Genomic DNA, 12379 nt, shown 5'->3' on the forward strand with positions numbered 1-12379 from the left:
GCTGCCTCTCATCCTGGATATGGGGCATCTGAAAAGCAGGAAGGAGCTAAAATGCCTAGAAATTATCCTGCTAGTCATTGATCCTGAAGATGGCTGAGGAGAGATGTTCAGGGATGCTAGGCAATTTACCTCAATATGGAGAAAAAGGGAGAGGACAGAGGGGTGGAGAAGAACAGAAACTGTTTACATTGACCATTAGTGTCTAGCACACTCCTTTTCCACAACACTATTTCATGTTAAGGGGGTGGTGGGAGTAGGCAGCAAGGAGATGAAAAAATATATGAGAATAGGATGGAAGGAAATAAATAAAATTAAGAAGTTTTGTACAAACAAATCTAATTGCAGCTAAAATTAGAAGGGAAACAGTTAACTGGGGGGAAATTCTTTGAAGCAAATTTCTCAGATATTATGTATATATAGTTTTTCCCCAGGAATTCTTTGACAAGTGAGTCACACACTAACAGCGAAAAAAGGACAGAGAGGAAGAAAGGAAGGAAGGAAGACAGGGGGAGGGAGGGAGTAAAGGGGAGAGAGAGAGAGGGAAAGAGAGAGAGAGAGAGAGAGAGAGAGAGAGAGAGAGAGAGAGAGAGAGAGAGAGAGAGAGAGAGAGAGAGAGAGAGAGAGAGAGAGAGAGAGAGAGAGATGAAACAGCTATGTCCTCACCTCTTCCTATTCAGATACTCCAATGTGGACAAAAACCCAGCCAATATAACAATAATATCAGAGTAAGTAACCTGAATTTAGCAGTCAGGAGAAGATAACATTGAATCAATACTATGAAGTTGTTATTGTTGAATCATTTATGACTCTTACTGACTTGGAGGACTATAGCATGTCAATACTATCCATGGCATTTTCCTGGCAAAGATACTGAAGGGGTTTCCCAGTTCTTTCTCCAGTGGATTAAGGCAAACAGAGGTTAAGTGACTTGCCCATGGTCACGCAGCTATAAGTGTCTGAGGCTACCTTTGAATTCAGATCTTTCTGATTCCAGGCACTCTCTCCACTGAAGACATAGTTACCTTCTATGGAGCTACAACAATAAATTTAAAGAATGTGTTTTTTTTAAGTCTTTTCTATTTGAAAAACCCCATCTTTAACAAGTAAGGGAATGAAATCAGTATCTCAAATGAAAGAAAGGATACTTGTCATATGGCAGATGAAGTACCCTTTCTTGACTGCCTTTTCAATCTTTGGTTGACTGTCAACATTCATCTTCAAACATTTACCAGATTGTTATGGTGTGAAAAACATGAAAAGCAGTTGTATGAAGTGCTAGACTTTTTGTAAATGGAAGGGAATTGAAAATTCATTTAAAAATATTAATTTAGGCAACATCGGAGATCAAACATAACAATAAGGCATTCTTGGACCCTGAAATCTTTACTCTGAAGAATCTCATAACAAGGTGTCTACAGATCACATCTGTGATGGATGTCTTCTAATTCCAAGGCCTCTGGATTCCATTTGAGGAAAGATTTCCAATGAACAAGGTGTTTAGGTAAAAATAGGTCTTTGGTTAACAAATTAGACAAATCCATTTAAAAATCTATCCCTCCTCTCCCTCCCCTCTATCTCTGTATTTAGTTCTTTTTGGTCCTTGAATGATAGAAGCATCTGGTAGTTCAATAGAGAGCATTCTGGGCCTGGAGGCAGGAGGACCCAAGTTCAAATATGACCTTAGACACTTACTAGTTGAGTGACTCAGGGAAAATTAACTAACCTCTGTTTGCTTCAATTTCCTCAACTGTAGAATGGGGATAATAATATTGGGGTTCAGGGTTGTTGTAAGGAATGAGATATTTATAAAAGTGGTTAGCACAATGTCTTGCACAGAGTAGGTAATTAATAAATGCTTATTCTTTCCCCCTACCTTGAAAGACATAGCTTTCTACCAAGAGTTTAGATCCTCTACCTTCATATCTTTAAGAGGATATCTGATAGTAATGAAGTTACTCTATGTGTGTTCATATATATATATATATATATATATATATATATATATATATATATATATATATATATATATATATATATATATATATATATATATATATATATATATATATATATATATATATATATATATATATATATATATATATATATATATATATATATATATCTGTCCAGTTTTAAAAAATAGTTACCTAGAATGCTTACCTGGGAATGGGATGTTGTGGTTAACTGAATTTTTTTTTGTTAACTAAGAGTTAATCAAAAACTCTATTCTGTTTCATTGTTGAAAATCCTGCCTCCTTAGAGTGAACATCTTTCTTTGATGACTCAGGAATTCAGCAGTGCCTTAGGCTCATCATTCTGAATATTAGTATTCCTTGTACAGCACTTCATATACAGAAAGCACAAGAGATTGGTCTGCCTGTGCCAACTTCAGGACATACCCAAGCTTGAGTTTTTTGTTGTTGTTTTGAATCTAATATGTGTGTCTTCTTCCTATTTCCTATATTATGACAATAAAGGATGTGGAAGGAAACCACCATATGTACAGGCCAAATAAGGAGCTTGGTTAGATATATTACTATAAATACTTGATTCAGATTTATTCCAGATCAGGAGTGGGAAACCTGTGGCCTTGAGGCCACATGCCGCACTCTAGGTCCTCAAGTGTGGTCCTTTGATTGAATCCAGACTTCACAGAACAAATCCTCTTAATAAAAGGATTTGTTCTGTAAAAATCAGACTCAGTCAAAAGGTCAAACTCGAGGACCTAGAAGGTCACATGAGGTCTCAAGGCTGCAGGTTCCCCACCCCTTCTCTAGATGATTCTTGACAAAGGAAAATCACTAAGTAATAGCCAGAAAAGAAGGGGTTGTAAGATATTGAGTAACTTTGGGTAACTGATCCTTCATATTCTTGTGCCTCATCACATATGCAAAGTGAGATAATCAATGGTAGCCTATTTTACAGGTGTGAGAAGTAATTAATAAAACATACTGGTGAAATGTTTTGCAAATATCAAGTACTACGTAAACACTAAAAAATAATGACAACACTGTGATAGAGTGGAATTTGGTCCAAGCAGGGTGCATCTTGGATCTGACCCAAGTACCTAAACAATCTTGTTGAAAACCTAGTCTCATGCACAATTAAGTCCCAGGAAATGGATCCTGGGGAGAATCACAGTGAAACTGTGATATATGAGTAATAGGCTTACTCTTATAGGGAGTGAGTATGGGTGTAGACTCTACATATAAGCTGTGAAAAGCAAATGAAGTCTTTAGGGCACAAGGGTACCTGCCATTTAGCAAATTACCACTTTCAAAGCAGTAAATGATACTTTTACATTCTGATACGTTTGTTTCACTTTACAGGAGCAAGTGATTTACTCCTAGGGATTAGATTATTCTTGCCAACATCCTTAAATCCTGCCAAAATTATCTTAATTAGGATCACAGCAATCAACTTTCTATTCTTGGAGCAGAAGTTCTTAGTAATTACAGTTTTAAAGACAGGGTTCTACATAAAAGAAGAGAAAAAGAGAGTTCACCTTGTTGGGACATAAGAACAGGCACCAAATGAACATTGGGTTTTGAATTACTTGGGCTGTCTACATTGCCTAAATTCACCAGATGATGGCTGTGGAGAGCTGATCTTAGCATATATACTCCACATATGATACACATGCTATCCCTTTCTTTGATCTACATCAACAATAGTAAACACTACTCCTTACTTGTGATGCTCTCATCTATGACATGAGTAAATTGACACCCAAAAGACTGTGCTCAATTTTTGTTTTTTTGCTGGGGTTGGAAGGAGGTTTTGTGGGACAGGGCAGGTATCTCTGAAAGGCCATCTTTATAAGAAGTGGAGAATGGTCTAATCAGTTTGATTAGTTTAATTACTATGGACATCTATTCTTGATCATTCCACCCTTTAATCTCATTTTTTTTTGAACAGCAATTTTTAATGTCTGAATTAACCAAAAAGTTTTCATTTTCTATTCTATTTTACCTATGTAGACACAGACTAGGAATCTGAAAGCAAAAAAGTGTTTTTCTAAAAGGTAACCGACAAGATAAAAGGAGGAAAAAAAGGTTAATAAAAAACCTGTGGATATGAACTATAATTTTGACATTATCCTTTGTGGAACCTCCAATGTAAATAATATATGTTAAGAGTATGGTTTTGTTTCTACTATAACCATGCTATATTTCAAGTTAAAACTTGTCTGAAACATGAAAACTTTGTAGCAGGTAAAAATGCAACTGATTAGCTTAAATATAGGTAATTATTTATCCATGCAATTGCTCTGCCCAATTAAATAAACAGTCATTGCCATAAACTACTGTTTGATGTGGTAATTGTTAGATAAACACTAGGAAGCATTTTCATTTTTAGTGTAATAGACAATAGTGACTCTGATAATAATGTTTACTTGTGATTATTTTTAATTTCCATTACTACAGTGACAAATATCTTTTTTTTCTTTTTCTCTATTTCTTCCCCACTCCTTTGGTGAAGATGGGGTAGAGTGAAATACATATTTCCTGTGAGGTCACCATTGAAGGCTTTCATTTTTCTCTTCTGCTAGGAATTCTGCTAGGAATCATGAAGAAATTATGCTAATCACATACTACTTTGATTTTGGCTAAACATCAGGTGTTCTCCTGGGTCACTACTTTCTAACGTACAAGTCTCAATCTGGAGATCAGGATGTAAGTAAACAGTTTTCAAAACCTCTCCTGGTAAATCTTCAGACTGGATCTTGTGGACACTAACCCTTCTCTATTTCCTCCAGAAAATGGCTTGCTGTGGTTTGCTAGGATGTCCAGCAGGGGGAAGGGAGGAGCAATAGTCCCCCATTTTCTCTTTTCCACCTAGGGATTTTTACTGTCAGCCATTTCTAACTCCAGGAATTTTACTGTTTCCCCAGTCTCCCCCATGGTGACTGTAAAGCTTCAGGGAATTAAAAAACAGATCCTACTCCCAAACCCAGTGGGGATCCCTGAACTAAAGGCTTAATCATTTTGAACCCTCATCTATATGGGATCCTTGAGAGACACAGCATGTGGCTTTTCACTACGCCTCAACTGACAAGAGAACTAAGCAGGTAGGCAAGATAGGATCAGTTTAGGTCCAAAGCCTTGCTTTGCCCTCACTCAAAGGCTGACTTTTTGCTTTAGTCACCTGGATATTTTCCTTCTCTCCGTTTCCTTGGTCTGTAGAGAGGCCAAGACATGCATATATGTTGGGGTGGTATAAAAATCATGAATATACTTTTGAATGATTCTTATCTTGTAACTGTTTGTTGATCTTTTCAATTGGCCGTGTCAACTGCAACTCTATCTGATATTTGGTTTGACAGTTAAATGACAGATGGTTTCTTCTTCCCCCCTCTCTAAAATTTAAAGCTCTCTTAGTCAGATTCACAAGACTGCAGGTAAATATATTTTGACCAATTCTCATTAAGTGTACTTTCTACTCAAAAACAGAAGTTAATTATGAAACACATTTTCCACATGTGCTTTGCTCTTTATTCATCTTGCAGAGAAGAAAGAGAAGAGGTTTCTGGTTATCTTGTTCATTCTGCTGGGTGAGAAGCTTAAAGCAAGACCCTTACACTTAGATGTGTTCATGAAATTCGTGTTTTTTTAAAAAGTCATTTTATCTTTAATATTTAAGGTTCCCACACCATTTTTTCCTACTGCTCCGAAAAAGGTCAAAGGACAGAAAGATAACATTTTCTTAGGTTTATGAAATTCTTACAGCAAATTATATTTTCTGGCAATTACACATGATCTAGAGTGGCAAGGGATGTTCAGAGGTCATCTGAGTTATTGTTTTTATTTTACAGATGTGGAAACTGAGGCTCAGAGAGGTTAATTGACTTGCCCAAGATCACACAAATCACAATTAACAAGGCCAGGATTCAAACCAAGGTCCTCAAATTCCAAATAAGTCCTTTTGCCATCATCATCTAACCTATCTCAATATTCTTTAAGCTATTTTCAGGCTCAAGTTGTCATCATAGAAAGAATTAAAAGTTTTCACAATAACTTTAAATGAAACTAAAGAAGGAGCTTCATTTCCCAGAAAAGTCAATCAATTCTACTAATGGTAACAGTAAACTCCATTTTTAAAAAGAGGGTCTCACAATATCAGCACCAAATCTTAGAATCAAATATTTTCATTATAGCCAAGTCAATTATGTTAGAATCATTCATATTAATCTTTATTACTAATCTACAGTTGATGTTTTTAGAAAGTTAATATCAGAAGCTTTTATACATTTTTATACTAGCTGAGAAAAGAGTGAAAAGGGAAATTTTTACCAACATATTTTCTTTGATATTCAATATCTTGAACTTTTGACTATGAATTGGTTGACCTACACTGTTGTCCTGATTTTATCACTGCACAATCTTAAAGAAGTCATTTGACTTCTTTGTGTCTCATTTCCTCCATCTGAAAATAAGACAACTGAACTAGATAGTCAGCGGAGTTCCTGCCAATTCTAATATTTTATGAATTGACTTGAATTAGCTAATGCCATCATATTCATAAATTGAATGGAAAAAGAATAAATTTGACAAATAAGCTGTCATTTGGATTTGGGTCTTAAATTTGCCATTTAAAAAAAAAAAACTTTCAGAAAAACTGACAATGAATGCTAATCTCTTCATTGCATATCTTACTGCCCTGTAGGTAAGAAAGGTTTTTAGACCACAGTTTTAATCTTTTCCCCTAAAACATGAAAAAAAATTAGTCATAAGGTGACCCATGACTATCAATGGCTTAGTCAAGGATGGTTATAGGTCACTTTATGACTAATTATTTTTATCAAGGTAGGTAAAGACTTTGGGAAGAATCAGTAAGGGGGTCACAAAGACCATTATATTTGGATGTGTGGTCTTTGTGACCCCCTTACTGATTCTTCCCAAAGTCTTTACCTACCTTCAAACTCTCACAACTGAGGTTATAGGACAGACAGAAACTATCCTCAAAAACATGGTGAGAAAACCCCACATTTGGAGAGAAAGCGTTGGAATTCAGGTAAAGAACAGGTTGCCCAAGCTTCCCAAATGCATTTCTTCACAAAACATTTAAGAGCAAATTTATTAAAAATGTATGCACCATTATATAACTGGAGACAATATGTTGCAGATTTTGTGACAACTGAAAAATAGTTACTGTGAGAAAGGTAAAGTGTGACCCTCAGTAAGGGATATAATATAATGGATAAAGGAGTATGGTATAAGGAATTCAAGACTTAGAGTCTGGAAGACATGTTCAAATCTCACATCAGACCCAAACTAGCCATGTGACTAGGCAAGTCTCTATGCCTTAGTTTCCCTATATGTAAAATGAGGGTAATAAAATAGCATCTACTTCAGGGTTATTATGGGACTCAAATGAGATAAAGTACTATATATAAACACTTCGAACACCTTTAGGTGATACACAAATGACTTCTTATTATAAAACCAACTATGAGAAAAAATCAGAATTATTCATTGCTTAAAATATTTTTGATGGCTTTCATCATATCTACTAGTGAAATTAGTTTAAAGCTTTACCACTTTAAAATTATGTAAGAACTTTCAGAAGTCACACTGTACCACCAAACACCAACTGGTATAGTGCATCATGAAAAAAAGAAGTTTCTAAAATTCCTGATAACAAAGTAGGACAGGTATATGCTATACATATACAAACCAAACATATCCTTGAAGAGTAGGAGAGATTGGTACTTGTTTTCTATCAAAATACTTTAAGCAAATAAAAATAAGAAATTCTGTGTTCCATTTTCCCACTGTATCTGAGTTATTATCTAGTTCTCCTGAAAGTAGATAGTCTTATAATCAATTGTGATCATTTTTCTCATTTCAGACATGAAACCATGCAAATTCCTGGTACCTGTTCCTTCCAGCTCTTCTTGATGTATGTACAATATGATTTGATCAATTATATTTGTTCTAAAGTTCTGTCCAGATTCCTTTAGGAATTGGATGACATATTGTGACTCTCCTTTGTCAATTAACTATTGCTTCTCAGTCCTTATTTTTTTATCTCACTTCTCTTAAAAATAGCAATGACTGCCAGTACTACTTCCCCTCTCAAAACATTGCCTTCTATAAGAAAAATGTTGGATTTATAATTAGAAGACCAGGGTTTGAATTTTATCTCTGCTACTGTGTGATCTTGGCAAGTCATTTGATTTCTTCGGGCCTCTGTTTCTTCATCTGTAACATAAAGGGACATGACTAGATTAGAATTTCTTAATCTTTTTATGTCATGGACCCCCTTTGACAGATTGGTGAGACCTATGGGCCTCTTATTTAAATGCATAAAATAAATGAGAAAGGCTTACAAAGGAAAGCCACTTGAAATAGTGATAAAAATATTTTTTGAAACAAATTCACAGACCCTAGGTTAAGAACCATTGGACTATACGATCTTTTCTAGCCCCCAAATCCTTTGAGTCTCTTCCATTCAGTATGAGATTCATCCTTCTCTAAGACTGATTTCTCTTAACATCTCCTGACCCAAAGAAACTTGATAAGGACCATAAGGGTTACCATAAGTCTTCAGATTGAAATCTGGGAAACATAACCAGTCTGAGATGCCACCTGAGTTCCTATGGTCATTCATCTGGCTCACAGAAATTTCAGGTTACTATTCTGACCTAGCAATGGATTGGCTAGGTGAGATGGTAACTCTAAGATCATTACCTCTTAAAGATGGTGGTAGGGAAATGATGCTATGCCTGAAACTGGACTAGGCAGCAAGTTTAAGGATCCTATCATTCACTACTTTTCTAATTCAAGAAGTAATGATGTTTAAAAAAAAAATTTAACTCCAGCTAACTTTTCATGTTCTTTTGTTTTAAGCCCATTAGAACACACTTTTTTTCCTTCACAAGATATAACTATAGATGAAAAAACTGGACAATTTCCCCTGTTTCATCTCTCTCTCTTTTGGTGGCAGCTGCTGTTTTGATCTGTTCATTGGCTCTGATTTGTTTCATGTTTCAGCCAAAGATTAAAACTGCTCTGTAATTCTAAGCAGATGGGCCTGGGAGTCCAACCCTATAATTATACCTTCTCTCTTTTGCCCTCTAACTGCAAGACTCCCATTCTGACTTTTAAACTTCCAAATCACTGGGTCTGAAAGTACACCTTGGCCATAAGGAAGGTCTGGCTTAACTAGCTAGGCTGACATAGCCTATGGCATAGGTAGCAGGCAGCCACAGTATGACTGTAAAAAAATCATCAACCTACTCAGTCCATGCGTTTTCCTGTGATTCCAAGAAGAATCCAAACTGATTCTAAGATGAACTACATCTTATCCAGACCCAGGTTTCTGCTCTAAGCTGAAGAAAAATAAAAATTTCATTCAGGATGATGATCATAACCTAGACATATACCTAGTGATCACTGGTGATGTAACTTACTTGCTAACAAGGAAGAGGAATGAGTATCCCTACAGATGCATCTTGCAGCAAACCAGGGTGTTTCATTACAGTATTTTGCAGTTATCTGAAGCAATACAAGAATTGATCCTAAGATATTAACTTACACTTTTGCAAAACACTTATCTCACAACAACACCGTAAGGTAGATGTTACAAGTATTCTCCTCATTTTATGAATAAAGGAACAGAGGCTCAGAGTTAGTGACTTCCTAAATGTCATATAGCTAGTAAATGACAAAATTTGGACTCAGATTCAAGTCCTCTAATATCAAGAGCAGTGGGCATCCTCAGCAAGGGCACTACAACAAGCTGCTTTACCCAAATATATTATCAATATATTTTGTTGCTCATGCTATGCCAAGCAATCCTGCTATAGTAGCTACTTTGTGGGCCATAATATAATCCTGATCTTTCTTTGACCTGTCCAATTTCCTTCCAAGAATATTCCAAAGTCACCAAAAGGCAAGTAATATACCTGGGCTGAGGGCTAAAATTCTTTGTCAAAGTTCATTTGGGTATCTGGAAAATTTAATCAACTCAAATCTGAACATCAGAGAAAGAGAACCTTAAATTCAGATAAGCCCTGCAAGACCTTTCTTGAATTAGTAAATCTTTGGTAAACTATTTGTTGCTACTTTCAGATTGAATCCAAAGACTTCAGGAGTGTTTATGCATGGGGATCTAAAATACCAATGGCATTTCAGTATTGAATCAGTGAACTGTTATCATTCATAACTGAAATAAGTAATTTACTCAACCAATAGTCTTCCAAGAAATTTAGAGATAAACACACGTGGAACTTTTTCCATAAAAGATCATAATTACTCTTTAGTGTCCCATAAAAACTTGGACCACATCAAGAGTCACTATGGGCTTTGGAACGTTAAAAAAATGACCACAAAGCACATAATTTAATTATAGCATCTCTGCTTATAGCTGAAAATGCTAAAGAAGGAATAAAATCATTTGCCAAAATTTTATACTCATTGAACCTGGAGGTAAAAATAAAGGGGGATAACTAACTTGCCTTTCCATATAGGAAAACTCAAGCAGCAAAGGCTAAAGACACAGACTCAAATGGGTCTAAGAAAAGAGGAAATGACAGAAATTGAACTGGAGGTTTCCCCTGAGCCTCTCAGAGCTATCATGGGATCATGGATAGATCTAGAGATGGAAGTACTCTCAGAGGTCTCGAAATCTATTATTTTACCGATGAGGAAACTGAGGTACAGGAAAGTTAAGGGATTTAAATAATTCAGAACTTTGTGATCCATTCCTAAGTCCTAAGTTGACTGTAGTTGTTATCATGGATAATTATTATAAATGAGCATTATATTTACCAGCACTTCTGCTGGGGCCGAGGGGGAGGGGGCAGAGCTCGAATAGTAGCACTCACCATGTAAAAGGAGGGCCAGGAACAGGTATCTGACCAGGCTGCGGTAGGGATGGGACATTTCCAGCTTTTCTTCTATACCGCCACCACCACCAGCACCACCTCCACCCTTCCTCCTCCTCCTCCTCTTCCTCAGGGCGCCTAAGAGACTGTCCTCTTCTCTTTCTGATGGTCAGTAATTATTCTCTTCCACTGCAACTTTTGGTCTTCCTTCGAATCAGTGATGCTAAAGTTATTGCTTTCTCTTCCCTCCCTCCACCCCTACGGCAGAAGAAAAGTCCACTACTCCCTTCTCGGTGAACTTGACAAGCCAGATGAAAGGGAGCAGGAAGAGCGGCGACCAACAGCCTCGGCCCCCTCGAGATCCCTGGGTCCGTCCTTTGAGGGGCTGCGTTCAAGGCTACAGAGGAGGCAGCGTTCAAGGCTGCAGAGGAGGCAGCGAGGCGCTGGACAAAGGAGATACCTTGGGCCCCGAGAGAAAGGGGCGAGCAGTGGAGTCGAGGTCCTCAGTGACTTTCCCCCCCGCAATGTCCCTTTTCTTCCTCCTTCTTTTCCTTTCCCAGAGACTTGGCTTTCCAGTTCCGAAAAAGCTCCGTCTTCCTGGTCACGCGCGAGGACCGCTCACTCCATCTCCGTCTGCTGGGAAGAAGGCGGCAGCAGCTGGATGACTGCGGGATGCCCCGGTGGACTTCCCGCAGTTGGGGCTGGGGGTCGCAGCGCAGCGTCGGACGGGACCCAGGAGCTCGGGTTGTCCCGGGGTCCGCTCACTGGCCGGGGATGGAGGGAGGACTCGCGGCTGCGCTGCGAAGGGACTGCGCACTCAGGCGCTGATTCAGCGGCGGCTGCAGTCACTTCTCTGAGCCCGCTGCCCGCCCGGGCGCCTGGCCGCGAACCCCGCAGCCGCCTCCGCCTCTCGGAGCCTCCGGTGGCGCCCGCAGCCGCGCTCTCCGCCTCTACCCAGCTCCGCGCTCTGAGCCCAGTCGCTGCAGCCACCACCACTGCTGCAGCTGCACCTACTCTTCATATTTCCAGTGCAGCAGCGGCAGCAGCAGCGGCAGGGGGAGGGAGGAGGGGCAGGGGGGAGAGGAGGGGTCAGGGAAGAGGCGACTCAGCGCCACTCATCTCCCCCAGCTGCCGCCAGGGAGAGGGAGGGAGGGAGAGAGACTTGAAAGAGCGGGTTGGGCGGCCCCTCCCACTTCTCCCCTCTCCCCTCTCCTGTCTCCGGGTTGCCCAGCCTCCCGCGGAGCTTCTAAGGGCTGCCCGCCCCGCCCCCGTCCCAGTCCCCCAGACTTGCTGGAAGTTGGTGGGCACTCCCAGCCCCGCTGTTCTAGGAAGCAAAGTTTGTCCTCCCTTCCATTCAACTCTAAATTCTATTAATCTCTCCTCCACCCATCTCCCTAACGCTCTGGGAGTCTGTAGGCGACCTAAGTTAAAGGTTTTCTTTCCCTCCCATCCCAGCAGTGGCAGGATCTTGGTTTGTAGTCCGCGTGGGAGAAAGGTGGTCCAGGATAGTCCCACCCTGACTTAAAGCTGAAAATCGTAAATTTG

General features: G+C 39.0%; 1 protein-coding gene across 1 annotated transcript in view; it reads right to left on the reverse strand.

Annotated features, from left to right (window-relative positions):
• APCDD1 (APC down-regulated 1) overlaps positions 1-12003 on the reverse strand; it is a 55400-nt gene extending 43397 nt beyond the window's left edge. The window contains exon 1 of the mRNA XM_072604227.1: positions 10835-12003. Coding sequence (XP_072460328.1) covers positions 10835-10892 — 58 coding nt within the window. The 5' untranslated portion in view covers positions 10893-12003. The remainder of the gene's footprint in view (positions 1-10834) is intronic.
• Between the last annotated feature and the right edge of the window lie 376 nt (positions 12004-12379).

The sequence above is a fragment of the Notamacropus eugenii genome, chromosome 4 (genome assembly GCF_028372415.1).
Source record: "Notamacropus eugenii isolate mMacEug1 chromosome 4, mMacEug1.pri_v2, whole genome shotgun sequence".
In the NCBI taxonomy this organism is placed as follows: domain Eukaryota; kingdom Metazoa; phylum Chordata; class Mammalia; order Diprotodontia; family Macropodidae; genus Notamacropus; species Notamacropus eugenii.